This window comes from Podarcis melisellensis (genome assembly GCF_964234715.1).
Source record: "Podarcis melisellensis genome assembly, chromosome: 1".
NCBI classification, from domain to species: Eukaryota; Metazoa; Chordata; class Lepidosauria; order Squamata; family Lacertidae; genus Podarcis; species Podarcis melisellensis.
In genome coordinates, this window is record NC_138528.1 from 101,719,523 (window position 1) to 101,743,851 (window position 24,329).

The 24,329-nt window shown below is 43.1% G+C and overlaps 1 protein-coding gene across 1 annotated transcript; it reads right to left on the reverse strand.

The window, feature by feature from the left end:
* Positions 1 to 1,158: 1,158 nt before the first annotated feature.
* On the reverse strand, positions 1,159 to 23,823 carry RND3 (Rho family GTPase 3). The gene is made up of 5 exons (XM_081889243.1): positions 23,453 to 23,823; positions 22,694 to 22,781; positions 10,130 to 10,239; positions 6,699 to 6,833; positions 1,159 to 3,135 (listed from the first exon to the last, which is right to left on the reverse strand). The coding sequence occupies exons 1-5, from the start codon at positions 23,600 to 23,602 to the stop codon at positions 2,884 to 2,886; spliced, it is 735 nt and encodes a 244-aa protein (XP_081745369.1). The 5' UTR covers positions 23,603 to 23,823; the 3' UTR covers positions 1,159 to 2,883.
* Between the last annotated feature and the right edge of the window lie 506 nt (positions 23,824 to 24,329).

Consider the following 24,329-nt stretch of genomic DNA (forward strand, 5'->3'; position numbering starts at 1 on the left):
TAAAATTACATATCAGCATGTTACGAAATCTTCAGAGCTTGCATTACTGAATCTGTATTAAAATGAGAATCAGGACCTGGTGAACTACTAATTGGATTTCTGTTCCAGGCTGCACATATTGTTATAGCCACACTTTGAAAGGACTGAAAATGTCAAATTTGAGTGCTTGGTACAAGAGAGTATGGGGGGGGGGGAATACTCACAAACTGAGACTGGGAAGAGGAACAAGACACAAAGATACATTTTTGTGGGAGAATGGTGGAGCTGCATTTTGTTTACGGATTCTCCAGAAAACAAAAAACCAGTTCCAAAGGTTTATACTAACTTTCGGATCATGGAATAGTTTATAGATCAGGGGTCAGCAAACATTTTCAGCAGGGGGCCAGTCACTGTCCCTCAGACCTTGTGGGGGGGCCGGACTATATTTTGAGGAAAAAATGAATTCCTATGCCCCACAAATAACCCAGAGATGCATTTTAAATAAGGGAGACATTTTACTCATGTAAAAACATGCTGATTCCCAGGCCGTCCACGGGCCGGATTTAGAAGGCGATTGGGCCGGATCCGGCCCCCAGGCCTTAGTTTGCCTACCCATGTTATAGATGTATACTGTTATAACTTGTGGTTATGTATGGGAATGCAGGCTTTGATTTAAACTAATGTCTTGAGCAGGACTTTTTTCAGCGGGAACTCGTCGGAACTGAGTTCTGGCACCCCTCACGTGAGCACCATTGCCATTACAGTGGTACCTCAGGTTAAGTACTTAATTCGTTCCAGAGGTCCGTACTTAACCTGAAGCACTACTTTAGCTAATGGGGCCTCCTGCTGCTGCCGCCGCACTGCCGGAGCACGATTTCTGTTCTCATCCTGAAGCACTATTTCTGGGTTAGCGGAGTCTGTAACCTGAAGCATATGTAACCTGAAGCGTATGTAACCTAAGGTACCACGGTATAAGAAAACAAGGGAGATGTTCATGGTGAGTTCCAGCACCATGTTTTCTAGAGAAATAGCACAGGTCCTGAGTATGTTTACAAGTAGAAGCATGTTTACTCAGTAGTCCCACCATGTTCAGAGAGGCTTATCCTCAGGTTGGTCTATATTACAGCCTAAGGTATGCAAGCAATCAGTGGACAATACAGAACAGCACACAAGTAGAGATTTTACCAACGACTAAACATTTTTTTTATTTAAAAGAAAAAAATAAATACTGCAGAAACAATAACCAAACATACAAAGTGACGGACATATGTTAAAAAGTGAGGGGTGTCTTGCTGAAACAGTTAACTTATTTTTCTTTTTACAATACTTAAATACAGAAAGCACTTGCCAGCTTTTTTTTTTTTTAATACTGCCTTAAGCATACCATTGCATCAATCCAAAGCATATTATGGTGGCAATATATCTGGAATTTTTGTGGAAATAATACTTCAAAAATGAAGCATTTGAGAAAAATGCTTGCATTCAACAAGTCCTAGAGACACCCTCAGCAGAGTTCTGCTGTGTCTGCTAAAGCATAACAACATCTGCAAACTATTTTCAAGATTGGCTTAGTGGATGTAACAATAGTCATCAGTCAGTGAAAAGGAATTTGACAGAATCTGGGTCACACAAGTAATGTTTAATGATCACTGTCTGGATATGCTTGCATTAGACCTTTAGGATTAATGCAATATCCAGTTTCCACTTGGGACCCCTTAAAGGCTCCGCTGTTCTTCAGGTTTCTCCTCCCCCTATTTCCTCAGAGTGCTCATTACAAGTAAACAGAAACGTGTAATAAGAGACAGTCATCCATATGCAGCCATTTTAGAGATGCATCATAATAAGAGATAATTGGATATGTTGGCTCATGTGCTAACTTAAAAAACGAAACAAAAAAAGAAACAAAAAACAAAAACACCCAGTATAGAATTGTAGAAAAGTCATAGAGCAGAGCAGCACTTATTTCCTTACACAGTGCTGGGTTTGGCCTCCTTTGCACCCAAGGAGCAGCTTAGGAGGGCAGTAAGACTAAAATTCCTTTCTAATTAAGGACCTTTTTATAACTAAATCGTAGCACCATTTGTTTAGGTCTTGCAACAGGACGTCCATACAGTATACAATTGCCTTATGAAGAAGCCATTCAAAAAATTGACTTTCAGGCCATTATCAAATTTCTCATTACAGCAATAATGGAGAAGAGGAAGATTCTGTGTTTGAGAACTACTCTTAACAGATATTTCTTCAGCCTCATTCCATATAATTAGAAGCTTATGAAGGCTATTTTATTACTGATTTCTTTAATTTCTTCCTTCTCTAGTTGCCTTGGGGGGAAAAAAAAAGATTTTAAAGCCTCTTTTAATAAAGTGTTTTCCTCTGGATGACCTATATTTCCTATTTCTTTAACATAAACTAAGAGGAAAAGCAATCATATTCTCTCTTTTTTGGTGGGGGAGGGAAACCAAACAGTCTCAAAGGGGCAAGCTTCACAATGAAGGGAATAGGAATATCTTGACTTTCTTTTTTTTAAGCAATGTTTTAGATTGTAATCAAAATCAAAGTCGGTATTCAAAAAATAGATCTAAAAATAAGTATCCTCCAGGACATCATTTCTTCAGGTGCTACCAATCCTTTCACTTCTTTAGCACATTCACATAGTTTCCTTCGTATTTGGTATTTCATCCAAGTAACATTGACATCCCTTCAGAATCCATCTCTTCCCACTGCTTCCTCTACATACCAGCTCCCCAAGTACAGTTTCTTGCCTACGGAAGGTGAATCATTGCCTTTTATCACTGGCATGCCCTTACAAGAGACCATTTTCACTGGGCACTTCTTGTTGAGTCTTCACCTATCCCACCCAAACACAATTGTCCTTGCTACCTCCATTTAAGGAAACAAAAGCCTTCACATCACTGTGCAGCTCTTCGCTTTGTCCTTTCGCAGATCTGTGGTGACTGTAGAAAGTTCCGGCCGGCCTGGCATGTGTGAAATTCGTTTAGTTGCCCTCTGAGACTTGTTCCGCTTAACATTTTTATTTGTTTTGTTCACACAGGCCAAGGTAGCAACATGGAAAATGTCCCTTACGCTGTTTTCTGACTGCAAGGCTGAACATTCAATGTATGTGGCTGCTCCAATCTGCTTGGCCATGTTTGCACCCTGTGGAGGTAGAGGAGAATAGATTAGATTACAGACCTCAACAGAAATCCAGAGAGAACTAAGACAAGCCATATAATCATTACTCTGGGATGCTGCTTTAGAGATAATGCTTTGAGGAAACAAAAGGCAACACATGAGGCAAATAAGGAGGAGAATCCACTGTCCTTATAAATACAGAAATCTACCTAGAACTTGCAGATTATTGGCCACACCAGTTTTAAAGACTTTCTGCATTGGACATGGAGACCAAGAGCATCTTCAATTTAAGCACCCTCAACCCCAGCTTACAAAGTAGCCTTACAAGCATAGCTGCAAAAATATATCTGATCTATTTACCCTTTTGTTTCTGGCCTGAAAGGGCATGTAGGGCCAAGCAGAGGTAGCCAACATGGAGCCCTTCAGATGTTGTTGGGCTCCAATTCCCATGAGCCCTAACCCACATGGATGTCAGGGTTCTCTATCCACAGCAATTCATAAATTTAGGTCAATGGTCTGGTGTTGTGTCTTTGTAGCCATCAGCAATCCTAGGCTGGTGTTCCTGCTAACTCACCCCACCAGCAGATCTCATGCAAGGTCATTTCACACCTCTGGAAATTCCAGAGATGAGGACAATAATTCCCTCTATGTGTGGGAATGCAAGACCAACAACAACTCCTTACACAGACCAGATCTTCAGTGGGTTAAGGAGTTTGCAAGGACTTCACTTGCCAAGGAGGCTACTTTGCCTTATCTGTTGTGGTTCAAACCACTCCTTATGCAGCAGATAGAGTTTTAGGTTTGGGTGTCTGCCATCCCCCCCCCCCCGAACACAGGTTGAATAGTTTCATGTGTTCAGATTCTTACCTACACTAGTTGACTTTAAGAAACCACCCACCTAGTTGCAGAAGAGAAAAATCCAGCCATATGCCAGCAGGTGACCCCACTGAATTCAGTCTCTAAGCTCCCTTAAAGCAACAGACTGGAGCCCTTCAGAAACTAGAAGTCTATGCTAGCTGCAGGGTTTCAAACATCAGATGGCATCTGTTCCATCTCTAAGCAGGGCCAGTTTTATGCCAGAGGCAAGCATACAGAATAGTTTGACCTTGAAATCAATAGGGCTTACTTCCAGATAAACATGGCTAGAATTAAAGTGTGTGCCTAGAGAACGTGGTGCAGGTGCATCAAGGGAAAAGTTATTTGTCAGTCAAAACATTCAACTCTTTTTCTAAATCAATAGGATTAAACTTGGGGGAGGGGAACCCTGTTTACCATACAAATTAAGCATTCTAGTCCCACCTTGCTATTTACCACCGCACAAAATTACCAAAAGCTTTCAAAGCATAGATAAGGAAGTCACCCACTGCAGTTCTGGATACAAGCTCTTTCAAAGATAAGAGAAAAACAAAATGCTACAGGGATTTCCTGTGTAGCACTAGAGTTTTGGGGGAAACGCCGCTTAACTAGAACTTGGACTGTCTAAAGATTGAGGCTGTACAAACAAAAGGTTTGCCACTGACATTAGGAAACGCCTCTTGTACTTTGTCACTGTACTACATCCTGTCAAACTGAGATGATTTGGAAGACTTCCAGAAACCATAGGCTACTGGATGTTCAGAGAAGCAGTTGGAATTTTGAACTAGTCCCCCAACAGAAGCAATCCTCAGACACACAACCTTGTGCAAACTTTTTAATGGAGGGCAGGGAGGGGGAGAATGGGGATAGGAGACTCAGTCAACATTAATTAAACAGCCTGTCTGCTAATGACTGAAGTGGCAATCAGAGGGTTTTGGATTGTACTAGTCAATTAATTCCCAGTGAGTAAAGTCAAAAACATTTTGTTGGAAACCACTGAGGAGGAGAAGAATGGAGGAGTAACCCTGCTTGATATGCTATTATAGAAAAACATTATTTATAACCTACAAAAATGCAGCCTTTGGAGGCCAACGTTTGCCGCTATGGAACGTACCAGAAAAGCCTTGAATCATGACTATCACTTGGAAGCCACCACCCAAAACAGAAAGACACTGTGGTCTTTCTTGTCCCTATTCTAGGGATGGCCTATTCTGTGGTGTTCCAATGCTGTTGGACTCCCAACACCCAATAGCTTCAACAAGCATGAACAACATCTCCCTCCCTAGCGCCACCCTCTGTCTCCGACCAGAGATAAGAACACAGCCATTGTCGGGCTGTGCCCTGTATCCCCACATTGGCGAGGCAGTGGTCCAGAAGATCATGATTGACCATATCAAAGGCTGCTGACAGATCAAAGAAAATCAGCAGTCCCGACCCACCAGTTGTCCAGTTGTCACTTGACATTAAAGTGTACAATCCTTGTGAGATGTAAAAAAGAAATGGGGGGGGAGCCCATAACATTCTATACAACTAGACAATTCTATCAAAAACAGAGACACTGTGAAGAAATGGGACACTGAAGCCCAAAAGAACCCAGCCAAATTTACTTGGAGGTAAGCCTCACCAATTTCAATGGAATTTTCTTCCAGTTAAGTGTGCCTTAGAAGTGGGCAGATTGTTGGTCTTACACAAGACTGATGTTTATGGAGCTTTACAAAATACTATGTGGTTTTCATGTCATAATCGCATGGGGAGAGGAAGGCATGCAATTAGTTTTACATAAATGTCCAGTTTCAAGTTTGAAGAGGTATACACACTCGCAGTGGTTCTTTTCAAAGAAAAAGAGCAGTTCTGTTTTATTGCTTACCAATACAAAAGGAAACAAAGGTTGCACTCTTCCTCTCCAGAGAGAGAGAGAGCAAAACACATTAAAGCCACGTGGACCTATGGCCGGCTTAGTTATCCAGATTGAACAACATAGGAAATGGGTGGAAGAGGAACAGAATACAGACAAATGTGGATGGAGCATAAACTCCAGGGTATGCTGTGTCTAGTGCTCCCTATTCCTTACTGGGGAGAATTATGGACTCCCCACTAATGAGGAGAGGCACTTTCTCCATCAGCCTGATGCAATACCAAGTATGAAGTGGGACTATGCAACAACACGAGCACTGCTTGGCACCCACTTTCCTCATCTTGACTGAGTCACAGGAACATTGGAAGCTGCCTTAAACTGACTTAGACCACTGATCTGTCTAGCGCAGTATTGTCCACACTGGGCTGTGCCAACGTAGTGTCCTCCAGAAGTCTTAGACTACAACTCCCATCAGCCCCAGCCAGAATGGCCAATGGGCAGGTATGATGGGAGTTATAGTCCAAGACATGTGGATAAACATGAGCAGGATGCCAGGTAGAATGGTCTGAACTGACTGGCAGTGGCTTAGCAGGGTTTTAGAGAGAAGCCCTTCCTAGCCTCAGCTGGAGATGCTACTGACTGAACTGTTTGCTTAAGAAACATGGGCTCTACCAGTGAGCTACAACCCCTTAAGTCAGTATCACACAGCACCTGATATAAGAAAAGTACAGATCCCAACTGCTGATCACCAGCAGTGATGAAAAGTGGTGTAATATAACCAACACTCTTTGCAGCACTGTGTCCCAAGGAGGATTTGAATAAATCAAGTCAGAAGTGTGCATCATTCATTAACAAGCAAACACGACATAGCACTTACCTGATCATAAGATACTGGTGTTTGCCTGTGATTGGACAGCTCTACTAGTGTACTAACATCCGTGCGCAGGTCAGACTTGCAGCCAACCAGAAGCATCTTGGTGTTGGGACAAAACTCCTGGATTTCACCTTTCCACTGTAAAAATAGTACAGTGTTAGTATCCTGCTGCCATAAGAAACACTGAGGCGGCCATCTAACGCAATGAGATGCTTTAAAGAATCATGCTTCAGTTGTCAGCTGTACTACAGTGAAGCACTAGAAGGAAACATTTGGTGTAGCACTCCCTGCAGATAGGAAAGACAGGGGAGAAATTGTTTGGTTCACATTTTAAAGTGAATTAATTTGAAATACACCAGTACAACAATCCTTCAAAATCTGCAATTCTCCCAACTTTTTGATGCATTTACTCAGTTTTTAAAAATGTACTTCATCTGAGCTTATGTATACTTCTGTTTGGTTTTTTAAAAAAATGGTTTATTGTTTATTTCTTGTATTATGAAAACCAGGAATAAATATTATTTTTAAAATGAGGACATCCATCCCTACCTGCCTACAGATAGGCCAGCTGCCACAGCATACATTACGTTTTCCCTCCCTATGACTCATTCACTCAACTGACTGAATAGATATAATCAAGGGAGTTTTCTCAAAGCAAGTTTAAACAGCTGCCCAAATGCCAAGTTACAAGTAGGTCTTGCAACAAAGGAGAAGCATATAATTAGATCAAAAATATGGTCTTAACCTATGTCATACACACAGATGGTATATAGTCCATACTGCAGGGAACTTAAAATGTGAAGCTTAAACCTTGAATACAATGCCATCTACGTTCTTCCCCCAGGTGCAGAGGACTAGCATGTAAAAACATCACAATTGCCAGAGAGTCACATGAACAGGAATTCTAGCATTCAAGTACATTGCAGGGCATAAAAATGAATGCAACTCAGCAAAATAGACAATCATGGACAAACCATTGAAAACTGAATTAATGTTCACTCAAGTCATGTGCACTTCAATGCATGGAGTGAGGGGACGAGATAATGTCTGTGGACTCCCATTTCTGACCTCCAGCTGAAGCTCTGTATCCCACCCATAATCTACTGGCCTTACTAGCTGGGGGAAATGGGTTGTGTAGATCAAAACATCTACAGGACAGACACCAAGCTGGGGAAGGTCTTTGCACATATCATTTACATGTATAAAGAGCTCTGTGCAATCCCACATTTTCCAGGTTTCCCAGCTGCACAGAAAATATTTGCAAAGGGCTACTTATATTTAAGTCCCAATGAATTTACTGGGACTTAGCAACAGCTTACTTTGCTTAATTGCACCCTCTGCATACACCACTGTCTCCAGCTGATGGCCTGCAGCTCACAACTGGGTCATGATCTACCCTAACTCTGCCACAAACACCTTTTGGAAAGATATGGGAAAGACTGATGCGACAGAAGCATAAGGTGAGAATCTACAAGTCAAAAGTGCTTCCTGTTGCAGGCTGAAGTTATTAATGTATTTGGAGCCTTGAGAAAGGTTGAGGGTCAGTGACGCACCCCAACATAAAATCAACAATAGCACTACTGTTTGTTGTGTTCCGCAGCAGTTAATCACTGCAATACACTTGCGACGTAGGAAGTAACTAAAGCTGAGTTCTAGGGACTTGCTTATGTTGCTCCACGAGTCAATCTGTTAGCATAGAATCTGAACTTTTCTCAACTTTCCTGAGTCTACTGGGCTACACCTCTGTAGGTCATATTAGGCCTTCGACACAGACAAACTCAATTCCAAAGTTTTGTTGATGTTGGCCATGACAACAGTAAGCAGGGCATGAGTAATGTTTGTTTTGACCTCTCTGAACCCGTGGCAGGAAGTAAAATGTGGAAAGGGAATTAAGAGCTCTCACTATCGGAGGAGAGGATTATTTAACCCCTTCCCTTCCCCAAAATTTGCCAAGGCAAGGTAGCACCAGCTGATCCCAAGGACTTTGTTCATGCAAACAGTAAAGATTATAGCAGCCATTTTCTCCAGAAACCCAGGAAATAGTGCCCATGTCTGACAGAATCCAGGGCTGTTGAAGATTCTTCCTGACAGCAATCTAACTTGAGCCTCATCCACACATGGCACTCTTCCATTTATGCACATGACCTCTTGGTCATCCACTAAGAACCTACGAAGAGCTCTTCTGGATCAGATGAAAGACCCAGCTAGTCCAGCATCCTGATCTTACAGTGGCCAACCAGATGCCTATGGGAAGAATGCAAGCAGGACCTAAGTGCAACAACACTCTGCCCACCTGCAATTCCCACCAAGTGGTATTGAGAAACATACTATCCCAGAGGAAGTATATATATATATTACTTTTGAGCTTCTGGTGGATATCCTCCTAATTAAATCAAAATCAGCAAGGATTGGCTCACTCATCACTACTGAACAATTCAATTCAATGGGCAGAGTCAGTCTTCATACTGTGGCACACCAAAGAAGAATTGGCCTCTAGTCTGACTTTAGGAATTAGGTCTGGACCAGAGATCTTCTCCTTGTGTGGCTGAACAAGGATCATGCGGATATTGGCTCTTTTCACTTGCTAAGTGCATGAATACTAATTATATTGATCAAAACAGTACGCCAATAATTGTGCATCCAGGAAATATACATTCAACTATGAAGCTGCAAAGTAAACTGATTGGATTCCATCTAACTACTTATCAGGGATGGGGAACCTGTGGACCTGTAGATGCTGTAGATTATAACTCCTATCATACCTAAGTGTTGGCCATGCCGGCTGGAACTGATGGGCATTAGGAGTCCATCTGGAAAGTCACTGGTTCCCCATTCTAGCCCTATATATTGTCTACTCTGATTGCAGTACCTATCCAAATACCATTGGCCAGGGAGTTAATATAACTGAGTGTCAGGGATGGGAAACCTATAAGCCATCAAGATGTAATTGGGCTCCAAATCTCATCAGCATTGGCCAGCATAGCCAACTGTCAGGGAGGATGAGTACTAAGAATTCAACATGTGCAAGGATGCAGTTTCTCCACTCCTGCCAAAAGTCTATAATTAGGAATTGAATCAAGAGACCTTCTTCAAGGAAAGCACATGCTGCCCCACTGAGCTAAGAGTTCCTTCGCAAGGTACTAGAGCCCGAATCCCCCTCAATGCAGCAGGCTATAGGATTTGAATCTAAACCTTAGAGGATTTCCAAGTGAAAGCCACCTTTACCCCATGATTGACACTTGCCTGGGCCAACACACTTGAAACCTGGGGGAGCAATGGACTAATATTTTTTAGCCTCTCAGTTAGTTTTCATAATACTTGGGAGTGAGGCAATAATCAGCCTGGCTTTTACACTTCAAGATCATATATGCAGATGGCAGCAGTGACATATCCTAGCTCTGCATATACATTTAGAGTTATTTTCCATCACTTACCTTTTTCAACACACTGTCAAGTGTTTCTGGACGGCTTATGTCAAAACAAATTAAGACGGCATCGGAATCTGGGTAGGAAAGTGGGCGGACATTATCATAGTAAGGAGACCCTGTTGAAATAAGAGAGATCATGTTATGGGCGGAAAAGAAACATTATGTATACACAGTTAAATGACGCACCCTAAGTGTTCCATCCATGCCTCTGCTATATTTCCCTTTGGTTCCTCACCCCACTTTTTCAAGATCTCACCACCTGCCAGAAACAAGAGTGCTCCATATCCTCAGTAGGTTATTGTTAATTTAGGTCAGCTTCAAACAAATCGGCACCATATTTGTGGTGGCTACCAGAAAGCTTGGTATAGCAGGTCACCATGCTTGTCAAACCATGACCACGCAGGCCTTTCCCACACTGATGTAAGGCTTCCTTCTGGCCAATCCGTGCATCAGTGATGGATGCACATGTTGAGCTGCTACTTAGGAATGAGTTACACAGATGCAGTTCTGAGCTTCCATTCAAAGGTCAAAACAATCTGAAACTCTTCTGATGAGCTTGGATTATTAATGCATAATATGGCTAGAAAATCAGGCTCCCCAATCTCCTAATTTTGAGCCAAGGTCACCTAGTAAAATCTCTTTTTTAAACAGTGCTCTCTTATTCCATTTAGAACAGGTGTGGATAACCTTTGGCCCACCAGATTTTGCTAAACTACAGCTCCCATCATCCCTGGCCATTGGCCATTCCTTCTGGTGCCAATGGGAGCTGTAGTTCAGCAACATCTAGAGGGTGAAATCTTTCCCACAACTGATTTAGGACTATGGCAATACAACATCATGCCTAATTTTTGTATCAGTAGCTACAGATGTAAATTAGGCCCAGTTGTTATCCCAGAACCTTTCAGAATCTGCTTGGGTGTTGGACCTGCACATGTGATTAGGTTCATTCCAAGTCAGGGCAGATGTGCTTCCTGCAAAATGCTAGTTTTTACACAACCACTTTCAATAGTAACTAAGACCAGTAATCTATCACCTTCAGCAAAGGGAAAAGATGTATGCAAGGAAAAACAGTAGTTGCATTTGCTATGAAGAGCCACACTGGTACCCGCATAATTGGGAGATCTTGTCAAGGGTTAACTACCTGCATCTAGGCAACAACACATGGCAACACACCTGGAGATTGGTCCCTCCTGAGGAAAAAATGCCTTTCCCTGCCTTGAGCTGTTTGCATAGTTGTAGGAGTGCACAGACAGGTTTGCACAGCCTCTGACTCAACAAGTCAACCATACACTGCGGTCACCATGGCTTAATAAGCCTTCTATTTGTGCTGCCTGCCTGGAACTTAAAGGGTCGTGATCCCTTTAATCCCAGGATGACCTCTTCTGGATCAAGCCAGTGGTCCATCTCATTCAATATCCTGTTTCCCACAGTGTCCAAGCAGATGCCTCTGGGAAGCCCACAAGGTCCTGCTGCTGCTCCCCAGCAACTTATAATTCACTTGCAGAGAAGAATCTCGACCAGCAACCACTGATATCGGGGCCACATTCAGCTCGGTGTGTCAAACATTGCGGAGACTCAGTATAAATAAGTCATCACTGTTACGCACAGCCACAGCCCACATAGGTCCCATGGTGTCTGGCAAAATGCATTTATATGTAATTATTAATATCCTCTGAATATATTACATCAGGAACATCATGCGCACCTGTAACAGCTAATTAGAGGGGATTTCTCTTTTGGTATTTATGTTGAGCGCCACTGCCCTTTTGGCAGCTTCCGGCAAGGCAAAAGAGCTTGCTGAAACAGGCCATCTCTTAAGGAACTCTATGGCTTATTTTAAACGACCAAGAGCTCTCTCCCAGGAATCCAGAGGAATAGAATTCAAACTTATCAACATTACTGCAACCGCGTAAAATGCTCCTGCCAACCATGTCATCTTCTAGGATGTGCTATTACACATCACCTGGGAAGGCAGGCGAACTAATGCCAGTGTACTGGAAGAAGCAAAGATCACCAGTGTTGAAGCAATGATTCTTCAACATCAACTTCGTTGGACCAGTCATGTTGTGTGGATGCCTGATTATCGTCTTCCAAAGCAACTACTCTATTCCGAACTTAAAGATGGAAGGCGTAATGCTGGTGGTCAACAAAAGAGGTTCAAAGACTCTCCCAAGGCAAATCTTATAAAATGTAGTATAAACACCGGCAACTGGGAAACACTGGCCTACAAGCACTCGAATTGAAGAATCTTACTTGGCTATAAGTGATCGCCAAAGAAGATCCCCCCCCCACCCAGTTTTTCCCTCTGAAAAGTCACTGTTCCACAACCACTGAGCAAGCTCTGTCCTCACTGGACTATTACTGAGGGTTCCCATGCACTTTTTTGTACGGTACTTCTCCCACCTTTGGAATTCCCCATAACCAGCCAATCCTGTGAGGTGCTGCCCATTTTGGTTGCACAAGAATTCACACTTGGGAGAAGGGAGTTTACTATTTATGTACAGGATTATTGGTAACACATTAGCTGTGTTAGGTCACGTTCATCCACTGGAGTTGGGGAAGCTGGTTGTATTCAAAATCTCCAGGATTTAAATGGATGAAATGAAAACAGTGCTTTCAAGGGCTGTACGATGCAATCGTATTAGAAAGACGCTTGTGTGCAGGTTCCTCCTCCTGGCAAAAGAAGCTCCTGCTGTTTCAGGGTGTAGTAAGGTAAACAGCAAAAGGAACTCGTCTCAAAAAACAGACCAGCTGGGCAGCTAAAGACCACAAGGAAAGAATTTGAGGAATGCTACTTCTGAAGCAAACAGGAACATATGGGCTGAAGCCTTGGCAAACAGAAGGTGGTCTGCTCAGTCTGAAAGTTTCCTCCAGATTCTCCACAGCCCCAAATCACATGCCTGTGCATTGCTACTGATAGCTTCAGTGCGTCAGAAACCTATCGTAACACTCATCTCTCAGCACAAGAGTTAAACGTGCAACAGGCTATTTAAACCTCTACAGGAAGTGGAGATTTCCTTTTTCCTAGCACAATATCTGATTTCATGTGCCTTGTCAAAGCAGGCACGGGCAATGGGTGAAACAGCCTCTCTTATCAGTTCTGCAAGCAGCCATTAACCTTTGGGCTGGGTCCCAAGAGCCAACATTTGTCAGGCTGCAGTTTGGACAACAGCATACTTTCTCAGGGAACTAATGGGCATGGGTCCATTTTATTACTGGGGCAGTACTGCCAGCTGTATTGCAGAGGCAGCAGCCTGACGTTATTGGACTCCAATTCCCATCAGCAAGGCCAATGAGGTGAGAGGATGGAGGTTGTAGTTCCACCATGTCTGAAAAACACTGTGTTGGCTACCCCTGCTGTAATGTATTCTTGCAAAACATGCAGAAGTCCATCTGCCCACACCTATCTATGGAAGCTAATTTTATTTTATTTTTTGAGTTCTTAATCATTACAAACCCCCATGAGGATTACTACTGATGAGGCTACTATTGGGAAAAGGGAAGTGGACATTATCCATGAGGACATGAGATGATTTGTCTGTCTAGCCAGGCATTGGTTACTCTGACTGGCACTGGCTATCTGATTTTTCAGGCTGGAGAGGTGCTATTTCCTGTCACCTGATCCACCATCAATGACTTAATAAGTAACTAACTGAAACCTCCATGCACTCCTCAATTCCAGATACAGGGGTGAGGACAGACTACAAGCTTTTGTCTTTGGGTTGCGAGTTTCCCAAAGACCTGATGGATCTTGGTCTGATGCAGCTTATGTTCCCACATATATAAGGTGTTGGGGACTCTGTGGCTCTCCAGTTGTTGTTAGACTCCAATTCCCATCAGTCCCAGCCATCATGGCCAATGGCCCAGAGTGAAGATGACCTATAGTTCAACCACATCTGGAGGGCCACAGGCCCCTAATTCCTGTTCTTATGCATCTCCTAAAGTCAACCAAAGAATTTCATGGCAAGCAGAGATTTTAAAGCAATTCTTCCAGCTCTAGTGCTCCATCTACTGCACCAGATTGGCCCCTGGTGCAGCATTCCATGTGCTAGGTGACCTCTACTAATTTCAAAGTGTTAGGCAGGTGTAGATCACAATGCAATTTCCACCCACAGCTATCACTTAGCTCTAGGCATAGTTGCCACCCTCCTTTCTCATCAGAATATTCTGAAACAGGTATGGGCAGGATAAGGCATTTGCTTTTAAGGATCATTAAAATTTGGACAGAGACGTTGCTTGCTCAAGAGAAGAGTGAAGAGCCTCACCCAGGAAAAAAAATTCCTTAGACACATACCTAAGTGCTCAGTCACCACTCCTCAAGAGGTCTATCGCACCATATATGTACATGCATACGTATGGCATGCACTTATACCAGTCGGATCTGTGATTACACTTACTATGGACAAAAATTTCCTGTTATTACAATGCAGCATGCTAAGACAAGTATATGAAGCTTTCACATAAATGAGACAAGCTGCCATTCTTCTCTGGGAAAGAATGCAAGGGAATGAATGGGAGGCTTTAAGTGCATCCTTTGAGAGTGTGCAGAATTCAGATGCTTCACAAGAAATGTGTTTTCTCTCTTCTTTCAAACAAGCAATAGTGGGATCCTTTATCAATGCCCAAAGAAGACAGCCACTCAGAACAAAAGCTGAGAGATAAAATTCAATAGGGCATTTCATCATTCCAATCTCCTAACCAGAACAAAATCCTCAGAGCCTGAGGAATCTTGGGAATGCATGTCAAGTCTAAACAGACCCTTTTCAAGGCAGCTCAATAGCATACTCTGTTCAATCTTTCTCCAAGATGGTCTCAGAAAATGCGAAACCATGCTCAACTAAAGAAAATGAGCAGATTGACAAAATCACTGTGACTCCAACAAAGCTTCAGATCCAGATTTTGTGAAATGTATACCACACACGCATGCCTTTTTCATCCTTCTGCAACCTGGTGCCCTCCAGATGTTGTTACGACTATAACCCATACCATCCCTGGGAATTGGGAGTCCAAAACACTGGAGGACACCAGGTTAGGGAAGGCTGATTTCTAGCCACCTCTAAGTTTGCAGGAATTGTGAGCATAGTTTCATAAGAACATGGTAACAGTCCCGCTGGTTCAGAACAAAGCCCTACCTAGTCCAGCATTCTGTCTTCACAATGACCCAATCAGATGTCAATAGGAAGCCCACAAGAGCAACAGGAATGCCACAATAGGATTTTGACTCTAAAAGTATGCTTCAAAGTAAGCCTGTGCCACTTGTGTAAAAGTATATATTTGCCTGACTCCATGTGGACATTTAAAGCAGCTAAACACTCAAAAAATGCAGTTTATAATCCCATAACAAGATAGGAGATGAGCACAACTCTGCCATTACACCTTGCATGAAAGTTGCCCAAAGGAAGCCAAGGACACAAAGGAGTTACAAGATCTCCTGTCAAAATGGAGCTTTGGAAGTAAAGATTGTCCACTCTGCTTGGTAAGTTGGTGGCAATACCAGGCTCAAAAGGACATGCTGACTCAGCATAACCTAGTTTTGGCTTAAGTGTATGTGGCTTTTCACTGAGTAATTCTATTGCATCATGTCTGATGTGATCTCTGTTCAAAGTACAGACTTCTTGTTTGCTAACAATAAATTCCCCATCTGCTGGTGCTCTGTAAACTGTTGTTCTATGTGGGGACTAATAATCTCTAACACTTTTTAGGATCCACAAACTACAACTCCAAGGATTCCCTGGTGTTTTTCCCCTCATGCAGGCTTTGGGTTGATTACGGCAATGATTTTGATGATGAGAGAGGTTGAAATATCACACTATCACTTAGAACAGTAGAAAAGTCTGCCACTACCATTTGTTACAGACTAATGTCAGATCAGACTTACTGACAGCCAGCAGTAACTTGTGGTTGATTTTTGTGTCGGATATCTGCCCATGACCCCGGGGTGAAAGACTGCCTCAGCATGTCCCATACCAATGTCCTAAGCTGACCAAGTTATCAATTTGCATATTCATCTCTGAAGTTTACAAGTTAAATTCAAAGTGCTTGGAAGTTGCTCTCCCTAAGTAGAAGGTATTTGTTTGACAAAGTAAGGCAGGGATGGGGAATCTGTTACCCTCCAAAGGTTGTTGGACTCCATTGTTCATCAGCCCCAGCCAACATGGCCCATAATCAGGGATGCTGGGAGCTGGAACCTAAAAAAATCTGGAGGACCACAGGATACCCATCTCTTAAGTACGGCTTCTCACATTCCAACAACTGACTCCATGAAAGTTTTAAACTTAGATCTTAGTAATTTCCAGCTAAGGAATACTGGATTCAGGGTAACTGAGTAACCAGTTACTAAAGGCTACAAGAGGAAGAAGGCAATTCAGGGTTTAATTCATTTGTCAATAATAAGCACCCTCTTTATGAGGTACACCAACATTCTGGAACTTATACAGAACTCTTCAGGGGATCAGACAGTTTTGTCTGATCTATATAGAGTGAAAGACACACAGTGAGCCTCAGAACCACAGCAAGCTCAACTCATTGGGAATCTGTGCCACTCTTTGATACTCTTGTTGAGAACGTCCATCCCAAGTCCACATTTTCAGGTTTCCTTGATATTCTGCAATTCATGAAGTACTGTATTTGGGATATATAGTTAAGCCCACAAGATGGCTGCAACTGCTTCACGGTTTTATGATGCACCCATGAAATTTGAATTATGTAAGAGAGTCAAATTTTAATGAGGGAAGATAAAATATGTGTTTCAGCTTTGATAGGATATTCAGCAGAAGCTAGACACAGGTAAATTGTCTTTATGGATTCCATTAGATAGGATCTGAAGAAGCTATGAGTGGCCAAACATTATTCTGAAATGATCTTGTTAAAAAATGAGCTCATTTACTGCTACTGCATGCCATATAATAAGACTACGGAATTATATATGATTTTCTGCAAATTATTCCACAGCTGCTGTGAAGGGGGAAGAGGGTGGAAATCAGATACATAACCAGTCCAATTGCTTTAATGTGCAATGCTCCAATATTTCTCCATCTAAAGATTTAATACCAGTATACCCTCCCCAGGAAAAGTCAAGATATTTCAGGGGTGCAGAATGAAAACATCTTGCAAAGTCATTCTTAGATTTTGTAGGTATCGTTTTGTATTCCATAAGTGATCCATCTGTGCCACAAGGGCACAGGCAGCAAGAGTGTGACACAAACATGGACCCTATTGCAGAAAGGACCCTAGGCCTGGCTATGGCAAAGAGATGTGTGCTTGCATTTCTACCAGGCTTTCGTACACTGCTTGCTCCCCAGCTTGATAAACTAGAAGTTAAACAAGCTGCTGGAGACTGCAAACATACTGCAGAGTAGCAAACTCTCAGAGTGTGTGGCATTCTTGTTAAAAATGTGGTCACCATGCTGTAAACCAGCCTTGGACTAACTCCCAAAGGATCTGAAGGGCACCAGGTTGACGAAGGCTAGAGCAAACCATTCAACTTATTGCAACTTGCAGCTTCAGTGACGCCTGTCTATTTCAGCTGGGATAGACCCAGAATGATATCACAGCTTCCACAGAGTTGACTCTCTAGAGCAGTGTTTCCCAACGTTGTGTCTTCAGCTGTTTTTGGACTACAACTCCCATCATCCCTAGCTAGCAAGACCAGTGGTCAGGGATGATGGGAATTATAGTCTGAAAACAGCTGGAGAACCAAGGTTGGGAAACACTGCTCTAGAGCAGCCTCTCTCCACCTTGGACCCCCATATGTTCTTGAAGTAGAAGTCCCATCATCCATGACTAGGATGCTGGCTAGGAAATGATGGGAGTTGTAGTCCAACAACATCTAGAGACCCAAAGTTGGATAACGCTGCTCTGGGGGAAGGAGTCTATGGATTGCCATTCAACTGTTTAGGGCAAAGCCTAAAGAGATTTTCATCTTTGTTTACTGATTTCTGGATCTTTGTTGTTGACCTCAGTTACAGTAAGACCAGAATTACTTCTCCAAATGGATGCGTTTAAAGTCAAACAGCAATTAACTTCAGTTAATGGGAAACACTAAACATTCAGAAATGTTCATGCAAGACAGGTGATGATTTAAAGGAGATATACTTGTTTAATGGGGTTAACACTGGAGACTAATAAACTCATATGGAAATGTCTTGTGAATACCACTATCAAATTAAACTAGCATCTAAAAAAAAAAAAGTATTTCCTAAGTGGTATCATTAAATGTGGGTCATTATTTGTGTGTGTGGTTATTCTACAGTAGAGACATTCTGTAGTCACAAAACTGTAGGATTTCCAATATTATCTTTCATGTGTTTAAATTATCTTATTTTGTCCCATTGCTCTATAAAAGCATTGCAAGAGTGCTGCCAAAACTTTAAATAATGCAAATCCTCCCAGACCATCTAGAATAGCTTAGTTGTTTTACCCTATTTTGCACTTCCAATACAGTTGTCCCCAGTTGTCTTTGATAGGAAAATATCACACTATATTGCTCATCATTAACCTCTGCAACCAACTCAGCTGTTGCAGATCTGACCTACTTAAGCTATGACACCATACTGGAAAATGAGGACTGTTGAGGCCAAGCCCAGATCTTGACTTAGACTAATAAGACCTGTCTTTTAAAAAGGGTTAAGAAACTGTCATACAGTAATAATTTCAACTCAGTTACAGCTGATCTTATCTAAACAATCTACAACCAGGAAACAAACTCAGAGATGGCAGATCATAAGATCTGAGGCCCAGATAACTAGGTGTCCAAATCTGTATTTTGATAAATAACCAATACGTTGAATCACAGATCATTAAGAAGTGTCTGTAAAATACCAAACTAATATATTGAAGGCCTCTTTGAATCAATGTTCATATCTTTGAATCAATGTACACTTTTTAGTGTATTTTTGGTTTCTATGGAAACCGCCCAGAGTGGCTGGGGAAACCCAGCCAGATGGGCGGGGTACAAATAATAAATTATTATTATTATTATTATTATTATTATTATTATTATTATTATTATTATCCTGTTTAGAATTGAGGCTATGCCTTGGTCCATGTTAAGCCCAGGAAGAAAGAATCCCAGAGCCAGTATGGTGTGGTGGGTAGTGTGTTAGACTAGGGCCAGGGAAACCTGGGTTCAAATCTCCACTCATCCATTTGGGTGATGTTGGGTTAGTCAATGTCAGTCCATCTAACCTTCCTCACAGGGTTGCTGTAAGGATAAAATAGAGAGATAGAACCAACCCTTGTTGGAAAAGTGGAATATAAATGTAAATAAATAACTAAGTTTGGAATAGGCAGAAGAATCCACTTTGAGTAAGTCCCAGTGGCAAACTTCTGAAGGAATGAGAAAGCAAATGTCAATGGCAGTCTAATCCCATACATATTCACATAGAGTAAGTCTCATTGAGTTCAATGGGACTTTACTTTCTGACCATTATGCAAGATACAAAAAGCATAAATTAATGGTAGTCCTCATGCACAAAAAAATATATTTAAGAAATAAAGTCTTGCAGATGCGATAAATTCCCCCTCCCCCTTTTAATTCCTCTGCTGCTCCCTCTTCATTTCATGTTCATTCTCCTACTAAGGCAATGGGAGGCAGGGGAGAAAAAAGAGAGGAATTTAATTTGGCTTTATCACAGAAGAGTGAAAAAGGCAGCAAGCATTCCCCTGTAGGAGAGAGATAAAATGAAAAAGAACCAGAACCGCCAGCTTTCACAGCTGTCATCCACATCTGGAAGCATGCATTCCAGTGATGCCAACAGCAGTAATGTTCGTGTTAAGGCTGCCAAGGCAGAAAGAGCTTAGCTGTGGTTTCTTCAAAAGAGCTGTACAAGTGTCGCCAGATTTACAAGACAAGCAGAGTCTTGCCACTTCAGCCTTTTATCGCCTTCGACGTGCCTTCCTCACAGGACACCCCTTTGTGTGCCACAAGCAGATTTTGTGCTTAGGCTCTTGCTACTGGCAGGCAAGTAAAATAAAATAAATCTTGTCCACTTCTTGAAGTTACTGCAAAAGCTATTAAGTAATTCAACTGCGCTTTTCATTCTACTGTGAAAAGTGTGTGTGTGTGTGTGTGTGTGTGTGTGTAGGGGGTATCTTCTCCAGCTCCATTTTGCTTCTCTGCCCTGGGATGGATGGCTTCTAGGTTGGGTGGTCTGCTCTCTTCCTGCATTTGGTGACAAGAGACAGCGCTCACATTCCCTTGCTAGCTGCTCTCAGCACCCTGTACATTCCTTTGTCTCCCTCTCCTTGGTCGCCCTCTTGCACTCTGCCACAGAGTGTTCTTTAATCTGTCATAAACGCCAGCGAACAAAGATGATTTTAACTCTCCCCCATTAAGCACGGTGCTTTATAGCCCTCATCTCTGCCAATGGATTATCTCTGCAGGAACTTAAAAAACAACCCCAAAAACTTAACACATTTCATATAAACTAGCACAAGAATAGGAAATTATGTCCTTAAGAGAAAGAGAGTGCTCTTTGGAAGAACCTAATATATGCTCCAAGTCCTCCCCCCCAAAGTCTTTAGAGAACAGATGGGGAAAGTGCAGCCCTCCAGATGTTGCTGGACTGACTCCAACCAACACCAGCTCCAGCCAGCATGGCCAACAACCAGCAATGATGGAACTGTAGTCCAACAACATCTGGAGGACCACATGTTCCCCATCTTAACTTCAGAAGATACTGGCTATGATGACTCCCATACACTCATTTCCACCATGAACCAAGCACAGCCCAGAACTAGCATCCCTTGGAACAGGGAAGGCCAACTGGCATTCTAGATATGGCTCCAAGGCCATTATAATCTTGGTAACCCTACCAAGAACCTTTCCAAGTTGTAAAAAGGTACAAAAAGCTCCCTTTTGGATGCTCTATGTCAGGAGCAGCCAACATGGTGACCTGTGGGTTCTGCTGGATTCATCATCCCTGACACTGGCCATGCTGGCTGGCGATGGCAGGAGTTGGAGTCCAGCAATGTGTGAAGGGCACCATGTTGGTGACCTCTGTTCCATGTAATGCCACGCTTAGATGTTATTCTCCACAAAGGAGTCTCATGCTACTAAATGGGGCTAACTTTATTATTATGGAGCCAGCCTCTATACTAGCTTTTCCCAACCTTGGACTACAGCTCCAGTCAGCACAAGGCAGCATGGCCCAGTGGTCAGGGATGATGAGAATTGCTGTGCAACAATATCTAGGTACCCAAGGCTGGAAAAAACCGCTCTAGACTACTGTCTGGAATGGTTCCCAAGATCATGAAACTTGGCCACAACTGCTATAGAAGAAAATGAACATTTGTCCCTCAAAACTGGATTCTTAGCTGTTCCAAGCAAGTTGTACTTTTTCTTCATTTCCCCCCAAATCAAGGTTCTACAAGACAGTGGCTGTAACTCTCATAGGAAAGGCAATAATGACTTGAACTACGTGGCCAGCCGTCAATTTGGAAAGGAGGTGGGTAGCATGGTACAGGAGTAATAGTAGAAGAACACTGCTTTCTTTAATCAAACAAGACTTGGGAAACTGAGCAACAGAGGACAGCCTTTGCAGGCAGAAGGTTCCAGGTTCAATCCTTGTTGTCTCCAGGAAGGACTCTTGCCTGAAACCCCCAGGAGCTCCTGCTAGTCAATGTCGACCAGTGTTTCCCAAACTTGAGAGTTGTAATCCAAAGCAGCTGGAAATCCATCATCCCTAGCCAGCAAGACCAGTGCTCAGGGAAGATGAGAATTGTAGTCCAAAAGCAGCTGGAGACCAGAGTTTGGGAAACACTGGTGTAGACAATACTGAGAAATCAACCAATGGTCTGGTATGAAGACGCTTCATCTGCTGCTAGTCTCCTATACCTACTGTACCTACAAACAGGCAACATAATCAATGAACATCACAACCACTACCAAACTCCAGTTTTTCTTTCTCACTCGCTTAACTTCCATGTCTTCAGAAGCTTTCTCACCCCCTGCTGGTTTTACAGCCAAACACTTCCAATGAGTAACTTTACTTCTCATTATGCTCAGTTGAAGGCTTCCTATGCATGGTTTTTTTGAGGGGATATTTGGAACACTTAGAAGCAGAACCTGAGGAGGACACGGCTCAGCAAGGAAAACATCCTCTCACACTTAAGCTTTTGTGTAGCTGCTAAGCTCCTTGTTTCTGTATAATCACATATTACCAAAAGGAGAACACATGCTGGTTTTCGCAGCAGCGGTGACAAATATTAAAATGAAAGGCTCATGATAGGCCATAATACCCCTCTCCCATCTGTTCAGTTAATTATCCCAAGAACCTTTATAGAGTCAAGCCAGGAAGGGGAGTTAGGTAAACACAATTGTCTCCGTCTCACCACAATGCAGAAATCGTTGCAATTAAAAAGAGGGGGCAGGGAGGGAAAGGAGTCAGGTTGCATTAAAGTCCATTAAAGTAAAATAAAAAAAAACTAAAAGGCAAGTAGTTACATCATCTGCAGGGTGTTAACAACAGAGGCTACAGCAATGGCTTGTAATTATATACAAACCAATGTGAGTCACCAGAATGGCATGGAAACAGAACAGGCATTCCTGCGAGCAAGAAAATCCCTTACCAGAAGTATCCCAGAGACTGAGTTCTATCCTTTGTGTGTCTATTTCAAAACTGGCCGTGTAATTCTCAAACACGGTGGGGACGTAGTTCTGGGCAAGGAAAGGGAGAAAACACAAATAGTAGATTACCATCTCTTGAAAGTTTGCACCGCGTATCAAACACATCTTTCTTGTAAATTCAATGGGGGGCGGGGAGAGACTACAGAGATTTCAGCCTAAATTGGCCCCTCACCCTTCTTAATTGTTTAACCATTTCCTAACTACTGAGGGATTAGACCGTTTTCACTGAAAACCAACAAAGCGTTTGAAAATAGGCAACTTACACCAGCGGGATGGGCTCGTGAATTCCAGCGCGACGCTGAAACCCACGACCTATAAAATACGGACAGATGTAAGAGCTTCCCTCCACCACCACTGGGCGCGAGGCTTGAACCGGCACTGCCTATAATTCGAACGCAGAAAGAACGTTCGAGTTCTATCCCGCATTCCACGCGTGGCTCATAATAGGGCACGAGAGAGAGAGGTCGTCTTAAAGATGCTTTATTTTTATTTTTTTAGTGATTCCTGTGAGGGTGGGGGGTTAAGCATCCTGGGATCTCTTCTGTGAAAACGGTCTAACCCGCTTTAAACTGGCTTCCCACAGATTTAACAGATAGCGCTGAAAGTTAACTTTAACCAAAAAGAAATCACAGCGCTCCTCTTCGTAAAAGAACCACGCAGCGCTCAATTCCTAGAACTCAGACAAGCGGGTCCACACGTACCTCCGGGAAGCAGTCCTTGGCAAAGACGTGCAGCAGAGCCGTCTTTCCGCACTGGGTATCCCCAACCACGACTATCTTGCACTTCACGTTTTGATTAGGATCCATGATCGATTTGCTGGATAATTTCTGGCTGGCTCTTCTTTCCTTCATTGAGGTGTCCTTAGCCCTTCCCCCCGTCTTCTCTCAAACAAAACCAACGAAATGGCAGGATGGGGAGCAGAAACCAAGAAAAGCAGAAGAAACCGCGCGGTTCGCTGCCGTGCGCTCGACAAGTCCGTTCTCTCTCTCTCCCCTGCCGCTGCCGCCGCCGCCGCCGCCCCCTCTAAAGTTCTTCCTTCCCTCCTAGCAGGTCCGGCTGCTTGCAAACTGCTTTGTTTCACTCCGCCCTGCCCGGATTTATATGCCCCGCCGCCTTCCAATCCGGAGCTCAAGGAGAGAAAGTAAGCGATCCGCCTCTTGTCCTTTTATGGAGCCTGCAAAGCGCGGCCAAGGAGGCGCCTTCGGCCGGCTGCGACGCGCCCTCTAGGGGAGAAAAGCCACCTGGAGCAAGCGGAGGGAGGACTCCGCACAAGGAAGGAGGAAGCAGCTTCGGTTTGTTTGAGCTGCTGCTGCTTAGGAACCCGAAGGAAGGGCGAGAGGATGTTTTGGCCACGAAACTCGCTCGATCGCGTTCCTTGAGACAGACACTTTCAAGGAGGTGTAGTAGAATCGATCGCCTTATTTTTTTTTTACTCCTGGGCTTAACTTAACGGCATTTTGTGGCAAAGCTCAGCCCCGGCAAAAATCTTTTTATTATTATTTTTCAGTCGCAGGACTAAGCCCAGGGATGGGAGAAGCAGGCGCGAGGCAACGTGTCTCTGGTCGCGTGCAGAGTGCA